Genomic DNA, 23,001 nt, shown 5'->3' with positions numbered 1-23,001 from the left:
AAACCTTTTATTTTGAAATGATTGAGATTCACTTGCAGTTATAAAAAATAATGTGGAAAGATCTACGTACCCTTTACCCAGTTTTTGCCAATGGTAACATCTTTCAAAACAATAGTACAATTTTGTAGAACGTCTTTCAATGTGGATTTGTTGATGTTTCTGCACAATTAGACCCCACTGGTGTATCTGAAGCCCAAATGTCACAGACTGTGTTCTTTTTATCCTATTCTTTGTCTTTCCATCCAGGTACCAGTGAGGTTACTGCTGTCCCCTTGAAGCACAAGGTGTTCTGGGTTTGTCTTGTTTTTTCATGACCCAGCTCTGTAACTGGCCACATCTTCAAGGAGCCCTGCTTCCGTATAGTAGAGAGGGTGTTTGGAAATGGGATCTGGGTGCTGAGTGTGCCTATTTCCACTGGGGTATTGCAGCTCCCAGCCAGACCTTCTCATAGGATAGAGCTAGGGGACTTGTACATCTATAGTTATTTCCGTATCTGCATCATATATCATGTTCACACAAATGCATCTAATTCCAATCTAATATCACAGGGTTGTCTTTTAAAAATATGACAAGCTGGCCATGTGTGGTGGCTCACGCCTGTAATCCCAGCACTTTGGGAGGCCAAGGCAGACGGATCACCTGAGGTTGGGAGTTCAAGAGCAGCCTGGCCAACATGGAGAAACCCCGTCTCTACTAAAAACAGAAAATTAGCCAGGCGTGGTAGCGCATGCCTGTAATCCCAGCTACTTGGGAGGCTGAGGCAGGAGAATCGCTTGAACCTGGGAGGTGGGGGGTGCAGTGAGCTGAGATCACACCACTGCACTCTATCCTGGGTGACAGAGCGACAGAGTGAGATCCTGTCTCAAAAAATATATATATTTTCCAGTGGAGAACTACTGCCAGAGATAGAATCTCCACAAAATGTGGCAGTATTAAACTTTCAGTGACTAGAACACAATTCTGAAGTGGGCTATGGCTTAAAATTCCAGGTTCTTCAGAGCTTCTATACAGCATCTCCTTTGCTACAGGACAGTGTCTGGAACGAAAGAGTAACATAAATAACATTTAAACGGGGTCTCAAATAATTTTTTTTGTTTTTTTGTTTTGTTTTTTTTTGAGACGGAGTCTCGCTCTGTCGCCCAGGCTGGAGTGCAGTGGCGCGATCTCGGCTCACTGCAAGCTCCGCCTCCTGGGTTTACGCCATTCTCCTGCCTCAGCCTCCTGAGTAGCTGGGACTACAGGCGCCCGCCACCGTGCCCGGCTAATTTTTTGTATTTTTAGTAGAGACGGGGTTTCACCGTCGTCTCGATCTCCTGACCTTATGATCCGCCCGCCTTGGCCTCCCAAAGTGCTGGGATTACAGGCGTGAGCCACCGCGCCCGGCTCAAATAATTTTTTATTGGCCGGGCACGGCGGCTCACATTTGTAATCCCAGCACTTTGGGAGGCCGAGGCAGGCGGATCACGAGGTCAGACATTCGAGACCAGCCTGACCAACATGGTGAAACCCCGTCTCTACTAAAAATACAAAAATTAGCCAGGCGTGGTGGCGCTCGCCTGTAATCCCAGCTACTCGGGAGGCTGAGGCAGGAGAATCACTTGAACCCAGGAGGCAGAGGTTGCAGTGAGCTGAGATCACACCACTGCACTCCAGCCTGGGCAACAGAGCGAGACTGTCTCAAAAATAACAATAATAATAATTTTTTATTATGTAACATAAATAACATTTGGAACAGCATCTCAAATAATTTTTTATCTCTACAATAGGTCCCAAATACTGAATGCATACTCCATGTCAAGCAGTCTGCTATGCTAAGTACCTGAAATTTTTGTTTTGTTCTTTTTTGAGATGGAGTCTCACCCTGTCACCCAGGCTGGAGTGCAATGGTGCAATCTCAGCTCACTGCAACCTCCGCCTCCCGGGTTCAAACGATTCTCCTGCCTCAGCCTCCCAAGTAGCTGGGATTACAGGCGCCTGCCACAATGCCCAGATAATTTTTTTTGTATTTTTAGTAGAGACGAGGTTTCACCACGCTAACCAGGCTGGTCTTGAACTCCTGACTGCAATCAGCCGAAGATCTTAATCTTCATCACAACCCCATGTACTTTTATCTCTATTTTATTATTATGGAAATTGGGGCTTAGGCCAGACACAGTGGCTCAAACCTGTAATCCGAGCACTTTGGGAGGCTGAGGTGGGCGGACTGCTCGAGTCCAGGAGTGTGAGACTAGCGTGGGCAACATGGTGAAACTCCATCTCTACAAAAAATACAAAAATTAGCCTGGCATGGTGATCGCATCACTGCACTCCAGCCAGAGTGACACAGTGAGACCCTGTCTCAAAAAAAAAAAAAAAAAAAAAAGACCGGGCGTGGGGGCTCACGCCTGTAATCCCAGCACTTTGGGAGGCCGAGGTGGGCAGATCACAAGGTCAGGAGATCAAGACCATCCTGGCTAACATGGTGAAACCCCGTCTCTACTAAAAATACAAAAAATTAGCCAGGCGTGGTGGTGGGCGCCTATAGTCCCAGCTACTTTGGGAGGCTGAGGCAGGAGAATGGCGTGAATCCAGGATGCGGAGCTTGCAGTGAGCCAAGATCACACCACTGCACTCCAGCCTGGGCGACAGAACAAGACTCCGTCTCAAAAAAAAAGAAAAAGAAAAAAACTGAGGCTTAGAGAGCAGTGCAGTAACTTACAATTAGTGATAGAGTCAGAATACAATCCAGGCCAGGCACAGTGGCTCACACCTGTAATCCCAGCACTTTGGGAGGCCGAGGCAGGAGGAATACTTACGCCCAGGGGTTCGAGACCAGCCTGGGCAACACAATGAGACCCTGTCCTCACACACACCAAAAAAATAAAAATTAAAAATCAGCCAGGCAGCCGGGCGCGGTGGCTCACGCCTGTAATCCCAGCACTTTGGGAGGCCGAGGCAGGCGGATCACGAGGTCAGGAGATTGAGATCATCCTGACCAACATGGTGAAACCCCGTCTCTACTAAAATACAAAAAAAAAATTAGCCGGGCGTGGTGGTGTGTGCCTATAGTCCCAACTGCTGGGGAGGCTGAGGCAGGGGAATCGCTTGAACCCGGGAGGCAGAGATTGCGGTGAGCTGAGATCACACCACTGCCCTCCAGCCGGGCATGGTGGCACATGCCTATAGTCCCAGCTTCTTGGGATGCTGAGGCAGGAGGATCACTTGAGCCAGGGGGGTCGAGGCTGTCATGAGCCGTGATTGCGCCACTGCACTCCATCCTGGGCAACAGAGCCAGACCCTGTCTCAAACCAAACAGAATATAGTCCAGGGAGTTTGATTCTAGGGGCTGTGCTCTTAGGTGCTCAAAATTTGTTGAACATTATAAAGAACAAAAGTTGAGCAGAAAACTAATGGATAGTGAAGAAATACTTATGTTACTGACATTCTTCACATAGGATAGAGTTTTCACGTCAGAACTGATTTTAGGGAGATCACGTCTACAGCATCCCCAGTAAGTGATGTCTGCTTCTGCCTGGAAGGTGCCAGTGACAGGGACCACTTGGTGCTTCCAGAGAAGCCCCCATCCCGTTTTCCAGCAGCCTCGCACGTCTGTGGATCTGAGACCTGCCCCTGCACTTTCTACCTCTGCATCCTTGTGCCTAGTTCTGACACCACATTGTGCCCACCTTTAAACAGGTCAGGAAAGGGAAGTTCTGTTCCTCTGCGAGGAGCGCTCCTCTCCTGGAGAACCACGGGATTTTCTCCCTCTTTTCTTTCAGGTTTCGTCTCAAACCTCGCTTACAGGCTTCCGTAACTACCTAAAATAGCACTTACCCACGGTCGGTCTCTATCCGAGGAGCCCATAGTCCCAGCTGATAGATGAATGTTTGTTCTCTGCCCACCCTGCCCCAGAATATGAGCTCCTTGAGGAGAGAACTGATCTGTTTAGTTCACAGCTAAAGATCCCCAGCTCTGGAAGTTCCTTGCACTAAAGAGATGCCTCACTGAGGCTGCATGCGGTGGCTCACGCCTGTAATCCAAGCATTTTGGGAGGCTGAGGCAGGCAGATCACTTGAGGTCAGGAGTTCAAGATCAGCCTGGCCAACATGGTGAAACCCCGTCTCCACCAAAAATACAAAAATTAGCTGGGCGTGGTGGGGTACACCTGTAATCCCAGCTACTCGGGAGGCTGAGGTAGGAGAATCGCTTGAATCTGGGAGGCAGAGGTTGTAGTGAGCCAACATTGCGCCACTGCACTCCAGACTGGGCAACAGAGCAAGACTCCTCACACACACACACAAAAAGATGTTTCGTAAGTATTTCTTGAATGAATAAGTGAATGAAACAGAGAGGGGCAAAGTGTGGCTCACACCTGTGCTGTAATCCCAGCACTTTGGGAGGTTGAGGCAGAGGATTGCATGAGGCCAGGAGTCCAAGACCAGCGTGGTAAACATAGGAAGACCCTCACACACACACACCTCTCTACCAAAAAAAAAAAAAGTGCTTCAAACACCATGACACAAGGAAGAGAACTAGAAATCATGGATAGTGAGGCCAGTGACAGACTGGAAATGTATGGCTTCAAGTCCATACATAGAATTCTGTCCTTCAGTGTCTTGCTTTGTACACAAAATACGACCCACCCCACTGATGGGCAGGACTGAGAAGGCGGGAGTTCCATCAGCAGCAGGAGCCTTCCATTTTTCCTGCTTTTTCTTTTCCAGATGAGACAAAAGGACCCAGTGAAAGGAATGACAGCAGATGACTAAAGCCACCCTTCCCCCTCTGCACTGTACGTACCACATTTCTCACTGTGTGTACATTTCTCACTGCGCGTGCCACATTTCTCACTGCGCGTGCCACATTTCTCACTGTGCGTGCCACATTTCTCACTGCGTGCCACATTTCTCACTGCACGTACCACATTTCTCACTGCGCGTACCACATTTCTCACTGTGCGTGTCACATTTCTCACTGTGCGTGCCACATTTCTGTGCGTGCCACATTTCTCACTGTGCGTGCCACATTTCTCACTGTGCGTGTCACAGACGCTAAAATCAGTTTGGGTTTCGAGGCCTCAGCAGCTCACTATGGAGTCAGAAAACCTATTCCTCCTTCCCTCTAGTCATGATGGTTGCCATGCTCAACAGCTCTCTGCTTCCTCTAGAAGAGATTATGGCTATTGGGACATTTCAGGGATGTTTTCCAAAGAACCACCCAGATAGAGACATGGACAGGGAGGGTGGTGGACATAGCACCTTGATCCATCTCAAGTTGCAGCTGTCATGCTGGGCACTCCTGGCCCTCCCATGCCAGCGCCAGTTCCTAGCTCCCAAAAGCTGCCATTACCTGCCCTTCCCCCTTGGAAAACTTGCTGGCCAGACAGCTTTTGTTAGAACCCACTGTTGTGTCTGGTTTTTCATTTCCTTCCTCTTTATACCCCCGATCCCACACTAAGCTGCCCTCATCAGAGGTGGCATCTTTCAGATGCTGGGAGGGTGTTTCTGCCCAGGTCACAGGGCCAGAGTGGGGGCCCCTTGTTTCATGCTGTCACTCTTCCCCAAGCCTCTTCCTTCCATTAGCTCTCAGTGCTGGTTTCCCAGTGCCCTGTACACCACCCGAGTCATGGGATTCCAGCAGCTCACAGCAGTCTAATCACTGAATGAAAAACCTGGCTCTGCTCCCAATTAGGCTCAGAGAGAAAATCATTTTCGCAAATAAAAACTGGCCTCTTAACACTAAGAGGGTAAGGAGGGCCAGGGTCTCACCAGCAGTGATGCCAGGCCCTGCCTACTCTCCCTGCCCCATGTTCCTAAAGCAGCTTCTGGGGGGCAGGAGGGTGGAATTAGGTGGACTGCTGTGATGCCAGCTTCTCAATCACTGCTCAGGCCTCAGTGCCCTCCCCACTCCCTTCCCCACCCACCCACTGGCATTCCTCCTCCTTTTCAGGATGATTTACAGTGTTTCTGTTTTCTCCTCTTGCTTCCTTAATACTTTTATTTTTCTTCTAGTTTTGCAAGACAGTGGTCAACAGGAAGGCCCAGCAGCTCCATCCTCCCAAGTGACAGGCCATCTTCGGACGCAGCCGTTCTGTGCCCATTCTTCAGGCAACTTTCGATCCCTTACTGTAGCTAATTCTAGATGCCCTTTAATATTGTGAACAAATAGACCGTCTGATGTTACAGAGCCCGCGTGTGCAGGAGCCTGCTCCTCTGATACGTGGCGTGTAGGCTGCTGTATTTACAGCTCCTCCGTCTCTCTCCATTGTGTTCTGACCCATTTCTGTGTGTGCCCCCAGCCTTTATTTCCAAGTGACATTTTCAGTCTTTCAAATAGCTGCCTTTTGTGATGTGGTGATTTAAATGATTTAAGTTCATTTGTTCTCAACCTTGGATAAACTGAGGTATTTTGCTTCCTGGGCAGATCTTTGCAATTTTGAGTGCTCATGTGGGGAGAGGGGATGAGCTAAAGATACAGTGTTTCCCCCGCCCCCCCACTTCCACAAAATAGCAATGTGGTTTTGCAGCTCTGACTTCTGCTCCCAGTAACCCATCGTTAGGGCATTCTAGCACTATGGAGGTACCCAAGGCCCAGCCAGTCTCTATTTAAGAAAATTTAACAAATATGAATAACTGCCCCAATCACTGAATCTCTAGTTACTATTCTTAGAAACACCTGTGGCTTCTTGGCCCTCCTGTTGCCCACTCTGAATCTCTCTGCAGAACCTACAAAATCACCCCCAGTCAACTCTCCACTTAGAGGGAATTCTCCTAGAATGTGGCCCCTAGAATTGAGTCGCCCCCTAGATGCCAACTGTCCGACCCCGAGGAGCTCTGTACGTCCCCGCTCCTCCTCTTCCCTTTGGGGCTGGTGCTGCCACTCAGCAATAATCCTCTTTTCTCTGTGCTTTCTTAGGTCCCTGTCCTCTGTCTTTGAGGCTGGTTAGGACACAAGAGTCCTGATCTTTCATGCTGCACAATATGAGCATGCAAAAAGCTTTTTCCAGCAGAACATGTTCCCTCGTCTCCAGTTGCCGGAAAGGAATTTGGGGATCAAGAACTTAGCCCGTCCTACCCCCATGTTGAGTTCTGTCCTGGAAAATCCAAAGCAAGTAGTGATCATAGTACAGAACCCGACCAAAGTAGGCTGGTGAGGAAGTCCAGGCTCCAGGGGAATAGATGCTGCCCAGTGTTCACAGCTTCCTACAACTTGGCAGAGCCTGAGTTTGCCTCTTAGTGGGAGAATCTGAGAGAGCTGTAGTGTCACCTGACAGTCCCCAAACCTTGTGAAGCACGCTGGCCTAAGTGTGCCATGATCCCAGCCCACGCTAGCCTGGGTGCATCTGTTAATGAGAGACCAAATCTTTGGGAAGCAAGAAGTGGGTGGGAGAATGTATCCTGTTTTTGTCAGTTTGTTTGCCTTATTCATTTCTAAGTGCAATAAGGGAGTGTCTCACAGGATTGCACCTGTGCCATCCTGATGGATGCTTCCCTGTGGCCCTCCTGGGGCAAGGGTGGACAGACTCAGACCCCCAGCATGGTTAGCTCTGACCTTCATGAGGTCCCTTTGGAACCAGATGTCTTGTTACAGACACCTTCCTCTGTGTGAGTCTCCTCACCTTGAGGGGTCTTTAGTAATGCAGCTGGGTAGCATCTCAACTGCTGGTAGCATTTATCTGACTTGGAAAGTTGGAGAAGAGGCATTCCTACTGGAGAAAAATGTAAATGTTTTCCTGTAAGCTCTGTATTAGCTATTAATTATATTTGTACTTAAAGCTGTCCCTTCTTCATTCATCAGCTAGGGGAAGTCCAGATGTGGCTTATCTCGAAACAGACAAACTAACATTCTAGGCAGACAGTTGTTTACGTGGTCTGAGGGTCAGCAGCTGTTAGTCTCCTTCTTTTGGTTCTTGAGACCGACACATATCACTTTAGCCCTAACGAGGGCTCCTCCCACCTCCACCTGTTGCCCCAGTTGAAAAGCATCCATTATGAGCTAAGGTCAGCCTGGATCTGGAACTCCAGCCCATATAAACAAAGGAGGATGTCCCTGGTCTGCTCCATCCCCATGGATGGTGTTGCTGCTGGGCAACAGTGTTGGCTTCTTTTAAGTACCCCCTTTCCTCGTCAACGCCCCCCCGCCCCCGGCCCCAAACTGACTAGCACTCAGAGGGACTTATGATAAAGGCTCAGCTCCAGGGGTAGTACCTGAGTGTGTGCCATGCCACTTCAGACCAGCTGCTTCCATTAGAATTCCAGGGTCACAGCCCCAACAGAAGCAGCAGTGCCTCTGTAGGAGGGGTGCTGGGCTCTGGCCTTCTCATGCAGAGAGGTCTGGGACAGGGTCAGTATCGTGGACATGTGTATAGCTTCCCAAGTTCTCCTTTTACAGTCCCTGCTGGGACTCCCTGACTTACTTTGGTTGGTTCCTAGTGCTACTTCTTTTACAAACTACACTTTGTAGAATTGATTAGATTACCTTGTTTATTTAATGTGAGTTTGTGCCTTTTTGTCTCAATCTTCCAATACAGGTATATTGAGAAAAAAGCAGTCTAATAAAATCCTAGACAGAGCTTTCTGGAGTCCAGTTTGGTGATGTCCATTTTCCAACTGTATATATCCTCAAACTTGCACTGATAACCCCCATTTTACCAGGGCAAGATTAGGAAGAGGTACCAAGATGTGTCTGAAAATTTCCCTTGTCAGTTTACTTATGCAAACATTGCACATCTGAACTGTAATTTGACCATTTCCTACTGACAGGATTTCCTTTTGCTTTTGTCTGCCTCCTCTTCACATCTTCCTCTTTATCCACCCTACCAAACAAGCAAAACATTTATTTAAAGTAGTTCTAGGCCGGGCGCGGTGGGTCACACCTATAATCACAGCACTTTAGAAGGCCGAGGCGGGCGGATCACCTGCGGTCAGGAGTTCCAGACCAGCCTGACCAACATGGTGAAATCCCATCTCGGCTTTTTTTTGAGACGAAATCTCGCTGTCCCGCAAGCTGGCGTACAGTGGCGCGATCTCGGCTCACTGCAACTTCCGCCTCCCGGGTTCAGGCGATTCTCCTGCCTCGGCCTCTCTAGTAGCTGGAATTAACAGGCGCGCGCCATCAAGCCCAGCTAACTTTTGTATTCTTAGCAGAGACGGGGTTTCACCATGTTGGCCAGGCTGGTCTCGAACTCCTGACCTCAAGTGATCCGCCCGCCTCGGCCTCCCAAAGTGCTGGGATGACAGGCGGGAGCCACCGTGCCCGGCCTGCGTTTCATTTATTGACGGCTAATTTTCCAGGAGTCCAGGAATCCCCAAACGTCCTCTATGCCATAGGTAATCCAATCAGTTTGGGGCAGAAAGCCGCCTGGAAGTGGGCGTGGAGAACGGAGGCGTGAGCGCCACGGGAACGGGGAGATTACCTGCAGCTGGGGGGCGGGGAGGCCGGATCCCAGGCGGGACAGTGGCTAGGCTGCGTGTCGCCACCCGCGACCCTCGTTTACCCCCTGGGTCTCTGGACGGCGGGGAGCCGGGGCGAAGACAACACAAGGACGGGGTTCTCGGATGCCTCGCGAGTGGGGCAGAGGCGGCGGCGGCGAAGCGACAACTTCCGCCGGAAAACGGTCCCTGGCGCGGGGCACGCTGGGAGCCGCGGACGGCGGGCGCGGGCTGGGCCGGGTCTGGCGGCGGCCGCGCACCCCGCGTCGTCTGGGGTACTGTGGCGTCGTGCGCTGATGACAGGCCCGACACGCCCCCCCTGACGTCCGCGATCCCGTCTTGGCTCAGCCTCTCGCAGCCTTGCGCTCGTGGGAGAGTCCCGCCTCCTCCTGCGAACCGCACCACCCAGAGCCCGGCGTGCGCCCCGGGCCCGTCTCTGACGGAAGCCGGGGCGGAAGGTCGGAGTCCGGAAGAAAAACAGCCCGCGACAGCCGGCAGGGCTACTCTAGCCGGGACCCGCTGGCCGGGAGACGCGAACCTGCCGGACCAGCGCGCGGGGACGACGGCGGCCATGAGCTCGCGGAAGCTGAGCGGGCCGAAGGGCAGGAGGCTCAGGTGAGGAGACGCTGGCGGCAGAGGAGGCCTGCTCGGGGCATCGCTGCCGCCGACCCCCTCGGGCTGCGGGCTGGGGGTGGACGCAGACCGGGAGACAAGGCACCAGACCTCCATGACTGCCTTTGGTTCAGGGGCGCTACCACCTTCTCCCACGCCTGTGTCAGGTGGGCTGCGTTGGGCCCGAGCCTCGCGCCCCCTCTAAGCCGAGGCTGCCAAGCTCGTTCCCACTGGGGCGCAAGCAGGTGTCCCGGTTGCTTTGTGGAGAGGACAGCCGTGTTGGGTTGTTTGAGGTTAAAGACATAACGAGGCCGTCACCTTTCAGCTCTAGGTTAGAAATCTTGTTCCTGCTTCTCATCAGCACGTACATCAGGAGGTCTGCCTGATCCCATGGTGACCCCCGGGAACCCGAAATCAGATTGAGATAAGATCCTTTAGTGAAGTGACTTAGCCTGGTCTCTTGCCTGCTCTTTCACGGGGAACAAGGCTAATCGCCCACTTAGTGTAAGTCACGATGCCTGGATTTGCTGCTAATCGTCGGATTTGAGAGTGGGAACAAGAAATCCGGACTTTTGCTCTCCATCCTCTTAGAGTGAGTCTGAGAAAGTAAGTCTCTGAGCAAAAGATCTTTTGTTCCTTAAGCCTCTGTGGGACAGCAGGGGGAGATCGTAAACAAATGAAGCACACAATCTCAGGCTGAGCGCCTGGGAAGGTGGTTTCTGTACAGTGTTGTTTATGCTAACAGGGAGGGACAGGAAGTTGCTTTAAACTGGCCAAGAATTTCTTGAAGTGCCTTTGAGAACGTCGACCTCTAAGAACAGGGTCTGTTGGAGAAGAGATGTTTTGGCATCATCTGCTCTTTTCTCCCGTCCCCCTGTACCCTCTGCCACTCCAGATCTCCAGCTGCTGCAGGTGCTCCTCATCGTGTGCCTAGGACTCAGGCCAGGCTGTTCCTGGTCTCTGCAGGGTCTGCAGCTCCTGCGTGCTCTGTGCTGCGCACAGTCTGGGGCTTCTTTTTTTTTTTTTTTTTTTTTTTTTTTTGAGACGGAGTCTCGCTCTGTCGCCCAGGCTGGAGTGCAGTGGCGCGATCTCGGCTCACTGCAAGCTCCGCCTCCCGGGTTCCCGCCATTCTCCTGCCTCAGCCTCCCGAGTAGCTGGGACTACAGGCGCCCGCCACCGCGCCCGGCTAATTTTTTGTATTTTTAGTAGAGACGGGGTTTCACTGTGGTCTCGATCTCCTGACCTTGTGATCCGCCCGCCTCGGCGTCCCAAAGTGCTGGGATTACAGGCTTGAGCCACCGCGCCCGGCCAAGTCTGGGGCTTCTTGAAGAGCTGCTGTGACTGACTGTTTTGCAAAGACATCTGTAGGTCTCTCCTTCCTCTGAGCCTCTGACTGGATCCCGTGTCATTGAGGCCCCTGATCTAGTTTTCTTGCTTCCCTAAGACTTGTAAGCTGAGGTGGAAAATGTTATCCAACTGATGACTTTTCCCGAGAGAGTCCTTTTTATTTTTCACGGAATCCTACACAGACATAGAGCATAGACTCTTAAGAGAGATATCAAGAAACCTGTTACTTAAAAACTCCTTGGCCGGGCGCGGTGACTCAGGCCTGTAATCCCAGCACTTTGAGAGGCTGAGACGGGCAGATCACCTGAGATCAGGAGTTCAAGACCAGCCTGGCCGACATGGTGAAACCCTGTCTCTACTAAAAATACAAAAATTAGCCAGGTGTGGTGGCACACACCTGTAATCTCAGCTACTTGGGAGGTTGAGGCAGGAGAATCGCTTGAACCTGGGAAGCGGAGGCTGCAGTGAGCCGAGATCGTCCCACTCCACTCTAGTCTGGGCAACAGGGTGAGACTGTCTCAAAAAAAAAAAAGGCTCTCTGAAGTGCTTGGCAAAATTGGTTTCTTCCTGGGATCTGCTAGGGAGGAGAGAGGAAGGGAATATGGTGGTGTTATCTCTTTTATTTTTTAAATTCCTCTGCCCTTGTAGTGCTGAGGCCTATCACAAGGTGAAATCTGAACCCCCAGGATCTTCCTGGTGGTCTTAGGAACACTTGGGGTGAGAAGTAGGGATGGGAAGTTGCTGACTGAGCCCTAGATGATCACAGAGGTGTGTGGGTGGCTGGAGGAGCTGATGGAATTAATATATTCCTGGCAGTTCAGCCCCCTAACCCTTCCCTAGCCTGACCTGAAAGTCTTGGGCTCCCTTTGGCAACTCTGCTATATCAGCAGCACCAGTGCTGCCAGGTGTGGGCGGCTGTGAGCCTGCATGGAGGACCCAGTCCAGGGTGGGGATTTCCTGCTTCAGCCGAGAAAGGTGAGGACGGACAGCTGATGGTTCAGTATCCCCATTCCCTCCACTAGCGCAGAAACCCGCATTTCCATCATGAGCGTGGCGGATTGTGGTGACATGAGCAGGCCTAGACCCCATGCACTATCTTTTTTTTTTTTTTTTCCTTTTGAGACAGAGTCTCACTCTGTCACCCAGGCTGGAGTGCAGTGGCACGATCTCGGCTCACTGCAACCTCCGCCTCCCAGGTTCAAGTGATTCTCCTGCCTCAGCCTCCTGAGTAGCTGGGATTACAGGTGCCTGCCACCATGCTAGGCTAATATTTGTACTTTTAGTAGAGACAGGGTTTCACCATGTTGGCCAGGCTTGTCTCGAACTCCTGACCCCAGGTGATCTGCCCGCCTCGGCCTCCCAAAGTGCTGGGATGACAAGCGTGAGCCACGTGCCCAGCCGACCCTGTGCACTCTCTTATCCTCCTTCCTCCATGACTGGCCGACCCCGTGCACTCTCTTACTCTCCTTCCTCCATGACTTCCCTCTGCTTCCCTTCCACAGCATACATGTCGTGACTTGGAACGTGGCCTCAGCAGCGCCCCCTCTAGATCTCAGTGACCTGCTTCAGCTGAACAACCAGAACCTGAATCTTGACATATATGTCATTGGGTAGGTATCTGCAGGCTCCTTCGCCCTTCCCTGACCAGTCCCGGGTTTCCCTGTGGGAACCACTGTGATCTGCCCTCCTCCGCTTTGGAGTCTGAAGGCCGGGAGCTTTCAGCCTGCTCCAGGGACAGTCCCATGTTTCTGATCCTGGGTCAGCAACGGCAAAGGGGGCTGGAGATCAGCCGGCAGGGGAGGGAGACCTCATGGCCATCAGAACTCAGGGCTGGAAAGTCTGTGAACACGGTGTTAAATATCTGTGGCAGGGGAAGTAGCCTGGAGGCCAGGGGCCAAGCCTCTGAGCTGGCATGGTCAGTTTGCAGGAACTGAACTCTGGGATCATAAGCCTCCTTTCCGATGCTGCCTTTAATGACTCATGGAGCAGTTTCCTCATGGATGTGCTTTCCCCTCTGAGCTTCGTCAAGGTAACTTGCCAGTTCGTGGGCAATCGACAACTGTGTTTTCACGTCTGCACTGACCCCGCTTGTTTGGTCTGATGTGTTCCTCTTACTCCTACTTAGCCTTTCATGCTGTTTCCCATTTGTTTAAAGGGCTAAACCTCACTTGCACCTGGACCCCTGGGGCTCCTGCCTGCTTTCGCCTTTCTGAGGGAGCTGGAGCTGAGCTGAGTCTCCAGGGGTTGGGTTAACACCTGCATATGTTTCAGCTTGGAAAGATTCTGAGGGGAGGTGCAGCAGGGCTTGTGAACACCTCGGTACTGGCCCCCGCCCCAGCCACCAGTCTCTACTCAAATGCCCGTCCTGAAGTCTCTGAGTGTAATAATACTGCTGTCATTTATCAAGCGCTTACTTGGTGTTAAACATCATAAGTAGCTCTTTATATTATATTATATGTTATTTTAAAATCGTAACAAGTGTGTTGAAATAGAGGTATTTTACCGAGAAAACCATGGCTCAGAAGTCACATGCACTATCTGGGATTTGGATCCAGGTCTTTCAAACTTTATCACCCAAGTTCTTAACTACTAATACTTTATTGCTATGCTGGTGAACTCTAAGACTGACAGATCTTAGACATGGCTAGCCTGCTGGTGTCATAGGGTATCCTCAGGTCGTACGGGACGTGCACGTCAGATTCTGAGGGTCCAGAAGTTAGGAGAGGGGAGTCAGGTGTGGTGGGTAAAAGTTCTTGGTCTGAGGGAGCAGTATACTCTGGGGTGTCTTTAGACAGTAGGAAAGTCCACAGGAAGGCCCTAGGTTGCTGGATCTTCACCTTGCTTCTGCCCTGCACACCTGAGGGATGAAACCCTCCCATTCACAGCACCTGGTGTACAGCTGCTTAGAAATACCAGAATTCAGGCCGGGCGTGGTGGCTCAAGCCTGTAATCCCAGCACTTTGGGAGGCCGAGACGGGTGGATCACGAGGTCAGGAGATCAAGACCATCCTGGCTAATACGGTGAAACCCCGTCTCTACTAAAAAATACAAAAAACTAGCCGGGCGAGGTGGCAGGCGCCTGTAGTCCCAGCTACTCGGGAGGCTGAGGCAGGAGAATGGCGTGAACCCGGGAGGCAGAGCTTGCAGTGAGCTGAGATCCGGCCACTGCACTCCAGCCTGGGCGACAGAGCGAGACTCTGTCTCAAAAAAAAAAAAAAAAAAAGAAATACCAGAATTCCCTCTTTCCCCTTTCCCGGATGACTCCTTCTTCAGAATGAATTCAGTCAGCCTAGTTTGCCTGGGGGTACTGGGGCAAGAGCCGTGTATCCTTTGGAGGGGGAGCAGAATGGGGAGGAAAGAATCTAAGGTTTAGAGCTCCTGCGGATAGAAAATGCCAGCGAGAGTCCTTGGTTCCCTCCACATCAAGCCCAGAGGCCTCCTTCTGTAGATAGGGAGCTAGATCCTTACAGAGGACAGAACGACTTCTCTCTCACCCGCCACTCCCTTCGCAAGACTGCAGGCCTCCTTGCTTCTTGGCGGACTGGCAGAGGTTGGTAGGATGGAATTGAGCCAAGGAAATTAGCTCAGCTTGTGGCAGAGACACAGCTCTTTCTACCCATGTGGCCGGCTGAGATTGGAAGGCCAGCCTGAGGGCCTGGCACCCAAAACGGATGCCCTTCTTTCCCCAACCAACAATCAGGGTGGATGGGTGAGCTCCGTGTAAGCCTCTTCTTAGGTGTGCATTTGCCAGCTATCGACTGAGAAGGGCTGACCCCCTTCCACTGCTCCAGGGGCCCCAGCCACCTCCTGCTAGTCCTTTCTTTGCTCCTCCTACTTCATTTCCTCCAACTAGAACTTTCCCTAGAACTCTCCTGCTTTTCCCACAGCCCCACCCTTTCTCCCAGTCTGACTCTGTCCTGCCCCGACCCCGCCCTCCCCACCCCCACTTTCCTGCTGCTCCTTCACAAAGTGAGCCAGTGTCTTTGTGGTGGAACCCAGTGGCCTAAAGCTGCTTTGTGGGTGGGGATTAAGCTGAAACTTTTCCTGAGTCTTTATCAGTCCCCTTGCTTCAGTCCTGACCCTGGGAGTCAGCCCCTCATAGTCCAGCCCGTCCTCCATCCCTGTTGTCCTGTGTGCTTGGGTGGGAGAGGGAGAAGACTGGGGAGGATGGTCGGCTTGAGGACACGTCTGTAGCAACCTCTGGCCAACCTGAAGTTCTCATGCCTCCCTTGCCCAGTGCTGGGTTTGAGGTTCCCCCTGCTTTGACTCTGCTCTGCTAGGGCTCGTGGCCTACAGGATCAAGTTTCATAATTCCTGGAAGGCCCCAGTACACGCTCCCCACCCGGGGATTTCCTCCTTGGCCTCCACACTTCATTCTCCGGAAACAGCGACTCGGGTGCTGGTGGTAGCCAGCCTGAACCTGAGAGGGAGAGCTACTGGCTGTGGCCCATTCCCACCCCACCTTTGGCAGCTGCAGATAGCAGGGATCTTGGCAGTCCTAGCCCCTTGCTGTTGTTTTACAATACAGGTAGCCCTCCTGGTCCCTTAGCCTCCCTAAATCTTAGTCCCTCATCTGCAAAACAGGGACAGTGATTCCTTCCAGGGTTGACAGGAGTAAATGAGAGAGGAGGCATTTGAGCTGCTGTTCGCTCTTCTCCCCAGCCTGTGGGCATCTTGAGCTGCTGTCCGCTCTTCTCCCCAGCCTGTGGGCATCTTGAGCTGATGTTCGCTCTTCTCCCCAGCCTGTGGGCATCTTGAGCTGATGTCCGCTCTTCTCCCCAGCCTGTGGGCATCTTGAGCTGATGTTCGCTCTGCTCCCCAGCCTGTGAGCCTGTGTCCTTACCCACTGGCATTCCCTGGGTATTGCCTTCATGGACACCCAGCTGCACGCGGTATATAGTTATGGGGTTTGGGGAAAACATTTTCTTATTTTATTTTCACTGAGCTATAATGTACACAGAAAAACATGTAGAAATTCAGTGTACACTTTGATGGATTTTTACACATACCCATGTTACCATCAGCCACATCTAGATAAAGAGCAGACCGGATGTGGTGGCTCACGCCTGTAATCCCAACACTGGGATTACAGAGGCAGGCAGATTGCTTGAACCCAGGAGTTCAAGACCACCCTGGGCAACATGGCAAGACCCTGTCTCTACAAAACAAACAAAAATAGCCGGGCATGGTGGTGCGCATCTGTGGTCCCAGCTACTCAGGAGGCTGAGGTGGGAGGATTGCCTGAGCCGAGGATGTCAAGGCTGCAGCGAGCCGTGATTGCACCACTGCACTCCAGCCTGGTAGACAAAGCGAAATCATGTCTCTAAGAGGGAGAAATGGGGGCAGACGGTGGACAAAGAACATTCCCAGGGAGGGAGGGAGGGAAGGGGATAAAGAAGAGCATTTCCAGCACCCTGGAAACCTCTCATGTTCCTTCCTTTACTTTTAAGAATGCTTGGCCTGGCGCAGTGGCTCACGCCTATGATCCTAGCAATTTGGGAGGCTGAGGTGGGCGGATCACGAGGTCAGGAGATCGAGACCATCCTGGCTAACACGGTGAAACCCCATCTCTATTAAAAATACAAAAACTTAGCCGGGCATGGTGGTGGGCGCCTGTAGTCCCAGCTACTCGGGAGGCTGAGGCAGAAGAATGGCGTGAACCCGGGAGGCGGAGCTTGCAGTGAGAAGAGATCGTGCCACTGCACTCCAGCCTGGGTGACAGAGAGACTCCGTCTCAAAAAAAATAAAAAATTTAAAAATTTTAAAAAAAGAATGCTTAAACCAAAAAATAATAGCTTGGCCGGGCGCGGTGGCTCAACCCTGTAATCCCAGCACTTTGGGAGGCCGAGACAGGCGGATCACGAGGTCAGGAGATCGAGACCATCCTGGCTGACAACGTGAAATCCCGTTTCTACTTTACAAAAAACTAGCCGGGCGAGGTGGCGGGCGCCTGTAGTCCCAGCTACTCGGGAGGCTGAGGCAGGAGAATGGCGTGAACCCGGGAGGCGGAGCTTGCAGTGAGCCGAGATCGCGCCACTGCACTCCAGCCTGGGCGGCAGAGCGAGACTCCGTCTCAAAAAAAAAATAATAATAATAATAGCTTTCAGATAATCCCCACAGCGTCTATGAGATAGATTCCTGCTTTATCAATGAGAAAATACACTGAGAAACTTCCTCAATGTCAAATACTAAGAATCAGAGCCGTGGTTTGAACCCAGATCTAACTTCAAAGCCAGTATCCTTAGCTGCTGTTCTCTTTCCTCTTTGAGGCCCTAGCATCCCAGGGTTGCAGCCTAAGGGTACCCAGAGGATCTCAGGATAGCATCTCTGAGAGGGGACTAGGCATCCATGGGGCAGTGACTGAAGAGTTGGTGCTCTCCTCATGGCAGGCTGCCCTGGCAGCCTTATCTTCTCTCCCCACCACCCCCAGGCCTAGGAGCAGAATCTAAAACCTCAGCCCTCAGCATGTATCATTTGGCAGCTGAGGAGAAGAATGAAAGGCTTGAAACTCGGAGATTCAAACTGGGATATCGTAGACCCTCGGGCAGGACACTGCATGTAGCTGAGGGCTCTCTAGTGTCCCTAGCACAGGGCTTGGAAGGGATGCACTTGGCCTCTGTGGTTTAATGAGCGACCTTTACCCTCTCTCTCCTGCAGGTCTCCCATGTCCGTATGCAGGGGATTCTCTTACTGGTCTTTGCCAAATATCAGCATTTGCCCTATATCCAGATTCTGTCGACTAAATCCACCCCCACTGGCCTGTTTGGGTACTGGGTAAGGACGAGCTGTTGTCCGAGTCATGAGCTGGGAAGGGTGTTTGGGTACTGGGTAAGGGCGAGCTGTTGTCCGAGTGTTGAGCTGGGAAGGGCTGGGAACTGTGGTGCTGGGCAAAAGAAAAAGGAAGTGAAAGGAATCTTGGTTCTCTGTCCAGCCCAGTGCATGTTTGTTCTTTTGCCTCACAGTGGGCTTGCTATCCCTGAGGCCAGGTGCGCGAGCTGGGCTCTGTGCATGGAGACGTCACCCTGGGAAGCTTAGTTGCTGTCCATGGGAGACCCTGGGGGAAGTGAGACTGTCTCCCCTCAGGTCTAGGATGTGGAAAGAGGGGTGGTCCAACCCAGAGTAGCTTCCCACTCTTCTGTTGACCTGCTCCACCAGGGGAACAAAGGTGGGGTCAACATCTGCCTGAAGCTTTATGGCTACTATGTCAGCATCATCAACTGCCACCTGCCTCCCCACATTTCCAACAATTACCAGCGGCTGGAGCACTTTGACCGGATCCTGGAGATGCAGAATTGTGAGGGGCGAGACATCCCCAACATCCTGGATCACGAGTGAGCCTGGTTCTGCAGACTGTTCCCCGCCCTCTGCCCCACGCTAACCCAAGCCAGCGTCCTCTGCCCCGTCACGGTTCCCCAGCCAGTGTCAGTCAGTGTTCTGGCTCCCACCCTCTCCCTGCCCCTTCCCTGGTGCCCATCTGCTGTCTCCCCTCGCTTTGCCTGCCTGGGGGCCCCTTCCTCCAGCCCCTCTGTCCTGCCTAGAAACCCTGAACACTTGGGAACAGGTCAAAGCCCTTGAGGTTCCTGAGGTCACCAGGAGGGCTTCTCAGCCTTTCCTTGTGACCAGTTGAGGAGTGGAAGCAAGGGCCACAGCCTGCTCTGTGTTTGCCAGAGCAGGCTCTTTGGTGGGTCTCTTTGGTTTGAATGGTGGTTTAGGAGCCATGAGAACAGTTCCAGAGGACCCACGTGTGCCCTGGTGCCTCACCTGCCCCTCGGGCTTTCTGTGCCCCCGCAGCCCTTGGGTTGAGCAGGCTGAGCCACCTGGTGATCTCCTTTCCCTGACTTTATCACAAATCCTCAGGCTGCCCTCCTTTTTTTCTGAAGCCTCATTATCTGGTTTGGAGACATGAACTTTCGGATCGAGGACTTTGGGTTGCACTTTGTTCGGGAATCCATTAAAAATCGGTGCTACAGTGGCCTGTGGGAGAAGGACCAGGTATCAAGTGAGGGGAGGGCCCCAGGGGGTGATCTGGGCCCACGGTGGGAGCCATGTGAGCTGTGCAGACTGTTGCTAGATGCCCTCGCCGCTGTTTTCCTTTGCCCATGTCTGGTGGGGGAGGCTGTCTAGCAGGGCTTCGTGTCCCGGGGTGAGGCAGCCACGCCTGCCGGTTCCTGATCTTCACATAGAAGAGCCAGGGTAACGGCCCCTGGGTGTGCTTTAGAATAGGGAGCCAGATGCAGAGCATGAAATGAATTATTTAAAAAAGAAGAAGAATAGGGAACCAGAAGGGCTTTGCACCAGGCGCCACCACGCATCAGCCCATCGTATCCCTGTCGTCTGTCTTTCCCATCCCCAGCCTCGTTTCCCTCCTGGAGGGTGAGATGACCCTTTGGAGGACCCTGGCTCCCCCACCTTCCCCTCTGCCACATGTCTGCTAGTGACCTCCACTAGAGATGGAATTCCAAGTCGGGTCCCTGCAGTCCAAGGACTGGGAAACGGCAGACAGCTGCCTCCCCTAGGCCTTGGTAGTGTTTCTGAAAGGATTCACCTGCTCTCTGGTGGGGGTGGGCTGTGAGTAGTCACTGGGGCAGTGGGGCAGTGGAGTGGCATTGCTTGACTCTTGCCCCATTTGTGACGGCATGTGCTGATCCCTTGAATGGAGTGTGGTACTGGGCCATTGGGTCGAGTCTAGAGGGAGACGGGGACTGTGACTTTGTCTGCAGCTCAGCATTGCCAAGAAACATGATCCACTGCTCCGGGAGTTCCAGGAGGGCCGCCTGCTCTTCCCACCCACCTACAAGTTTGATAGGAACTCCAACGACTATGACACCAGGTGAGGAGGAAGCGGGGCCAGAAGGTCTAAGAAGTCAGGTTACATTGGCCCTGCTGGCATGGGCACTGTCTCAGAATAGAAGTGTTAGGGGCCGGGAAGCCGTGTAGCCATCTCCTCTCCAGAGTGGCGCCTCCTGTCCACTTCATGAGGCACTGACTGGGGGAGCCGTCCCAGATCTCAGCGAGAGTGGGAGGGAACGCCAGTGCCGGCAAAGGCAGGAGAGGTGTGTGGGGGGTGGGGGTGTTATAGGTAGAACTAGAGGAGAGGGTGGAGCAGCCGCCTCCTGACCTAGGAGGGACTGCACGTCAGCTTCTGGAAACCCCAGACCTTCTGGTCCCCAAACAGGGCAGAAAGCTTGGGCCAACCAGTTACTGGTATTAAGGACCCTTGCCCCAGCCCGTGGGTGGGTCAGGTTCTGTGTGAGAAGGTGAAGTAGTGGGTAGAGAATTTCATCAGGATCAGTGAGATCATGAGTCTGGTGGTTAAAAGCACAGCTCTGTCTGACTTTAGACAAAGTGTTAGGCCTCGTTTTGTCATCTATAAAGTGTGGATGACACAGCAGACACCTCATGAGGCTGAGGATTGAAGAAGGCTGGCACCGAGTAACCATGGGAGAGAACTGCTATTGTGACTTTTAGATTCATGCCGGCTGGGCGTGGTAGCTCACGTCTGTAATCCCAGCACTTTGGGAGGCCAAGGCAGGTGGATCACTTAAGGTCAGGAGTTCCAGACCAGCCTGACCAACATGGTGAAACCCCATCTCTACTAAAACTTCAAAAATTAGCCGGATATGGTAGCGTGCGCCTGTAGTCCCAGCTACTCAAGAGGCTGAGGCAGGAGAATCGCTTGAACCCGGGAGGCGGAGGTTGCAGTGAGCCGAGATCTCACCACTGCACTCCAGTCTGGGTGACAGGCAAGACTCTGTCTCAAAAAAATAATTATAAAATAAATAGATTCATGTCTTCCCATCATAGATTTACTAAAAACCTTTCTAAGAAGCTGAGAAGGGGCCAAGTAACCATCAAAACCTGAGAAAGAACTTCTGGCAACATGTCCCTGACCCAGTTTGGGGCAAGGACCCTCATCTCTTTGAAGAAAGGAAGAGCCCCTTACATGTCATGAGGGTCTTTGTCCCAGCGGGAGCGGCTCGTTCATTCTCCGAGCGGGAGTGTGTCTGTGAGGGAGGCGGGAGGTGCCAGCAGGGCAGCCCAGGCCTTTGGGATTTAGCCAGTGCAGGACAAGAGGTAGAACTCAAGCTTGGTTCTGGAAGTGGTACAGCAAAGCCAAAATATCCTTGCCAAGGAAAGGGGGAAAGAGCGAGCTGACTGAGCAGTGTGGAGCAAGATAGGGTAGGGTTGTGAGCAGGGCCGTCCAGACAAGAGGAGGCAGCAGACGCTGGGGACGGGACCCACCCTGGGCAACAGAGCAGGCAGGAAAGGAGGTAAGAGGCCAGGCTGCGACAGGCTGGCCGGCCCAGACCGACAGCTGCAGGGAGACTGCCAGTCTCTGCAGCCATCCATTAGAAACAAGAGTCATGGTGGGAGCTGTAAGGACAGGCTGGGGCCTTGGGTGGGGAGAGGTTGCTTGAAGCCAGGAGTTCAAGACCCACCTGGGCAACATGGTTAGACCCTATCTCTACAAAAATTTAAAAATCAGCTGAGTGGGATATGCCTGTAGTCCCAACTACTCAGGAAACCTGAGGCAGGAGGATCACTTGAGCCCAGGAGTTAAAGGCTGCAGTGAGCTGAGATTGACCCACTGCACTCCAGCTGGGCAACCCTGTCTCAAAAAAAAAAAAAAAAAAATTCCTCTTTAAACACTTGCCAGCAGGAAGAGAGGTGCTGGCAGGCCCTATGGCCAGGTGGCCCCTTCTCCCAGCCCTGTGCCAGAGAGGTCTCCAGGAGACTGAAGTTTGTTGAAAAAGCTGGGTCTGGGCTGGAGTTGACAGGGTCTAAAAGGGTAGTGAGCTTTGGAGAAGTTCAAGGACTTCCCCAGGGAGCTCACCCAGTGAGTGGCAGAGCTGGGGCTCAGACTGATCTCTGAATCTATAGCCCACAGTGCTTTCGTCAAGCCCATTGTGCGTCAGGATTCATGGTCATCCTTGCCAGCAACAGCAAAAAGGATGGCACGGTGAGGAAGGCAGACTCCTGCTAAGGAGGAGGCACACACCTATTTCCAAATAACAGCTCACCGTGATTGGCGGACAGGCGTGCACCCAGGCTTTGCCTGTGTCAGTTCTTATCATGTCCTCTTTAGGTAGACAGTGTCACTATTGACTGTTTACACAGAAGGCAACTGAGTCTCAAAGAATATATAAGTAAGGAGCAGTAGACTTCATCACTGCATGAGGATTGGAACTCATATCTGTGTCTGTCGACTCATGAGCCTTCAGTACTTCCCTTTGGCTGGAGCCCAGGAAATGCAAGAATGTCCGGGCAAGAACAGGGGACATGGTAACTGAAATACTTCTGGCTGGGGCCAGGGTCCAGAGGCAGCTGGGAGTTCCTGCAGTGAGCAGGGCCTGAGCCCACCTGGGGCAGAGACATTCCTATCTAATGAAACTGTTATTTTATCCTTGAAAACCCAGTTGAGACATCACTTTTCCTAGGACGCCTTCCCCCATCTCACTGAGAGTTCCTTTCCTGCCCTGTGCCGCTCCCAGCCTTGCACACGCCATGCTCTCAGTGTTGCTTTTAAGCAACACTGTACCTTTTAAGCAACAGTGTACCTTTCTTACTGTACTGTGATGGCCCAGAGAGCAGAGACGATCTGATTTAGGACCATCCCTGGGAGTAGCACAGT

The 23,001-nt window shown here is 52.4% G+C and overlaps 2 protein-coding genes across 6 annotated transcripts in view; both read left to right on the top strand.

The window, feature by feature from the left end:
- PITPNA (phosphatidylinositol transfer protein alpha) overlaps positions 1-8,535 on the top strand; it is a 43,365-nt gene extending 34,830 nt beyond the window's left edge. Inside the window, 2 exon segments of the mRNA NM_001260719.1 lie at positions 4,704-4,771; positions 5,991-8,535. Of these exon segments, the coding sequence (NP_001247648.1) occupies positions 4,704-4,748 (45 nt within the window). The 3' untranslated portion in view covers positions 4,749-4,771; positions 5,991-8,535.
- Positions 8,536-9,554: 1,019 nt separating this feature from the next.
- Positions 9,555-23,001, top strand: part of INPP5K (inositol polyphosphate-5-phosphatase K) — a 23,018-nt gene continuing 9,571 nt past the window's right edge. Inside the window, exons 1-7 of one of the 5 annotated variants that reach the window (XM_015118177.3) lie at positions 9,555-10,025; positions 12,872-12,979; positions 13,297-13,398; positions 18,027-18,143; positions 18,525-18,700; positions 19,250-19,361; positions 20,090-20,199. In XM_015118177.3, the coding sequence (XP_014973663.1) occupies positions 13,366-13,398; positions 18,027-18,143; positions 18,525-18,700; positions 19,250-19,361; positions 20,090-20,199 (548 nt within the window). In that variant the 5' untranslated portion in view covers positions 9,555-10,025; positions 12,872-12,979; positions 13,297-13,365. 5 annotated transcript variants of the gene reach the window in all.

The sequence above is a fragment of the Macaca mulatta genome, chromosome 16, assembly GCF_049350105.2.
Source record: "Macaca mulatta isolate MMU2019108-1 chromosome 16, T2T-MMU8v2.0, whole genome shotgun sequence".
In the NCBI taxonomy this organism is placed as follows: Eukaryota; Metazoa; Chordata; class Mammalia; order Primates; family Cercopithecidae; genus Macaca; species Macaca mulatta.
Note: the sequence above shows the minus strand (reverse complement) of the source record. Positions and strands in the feature narration are given on the sequence as shown.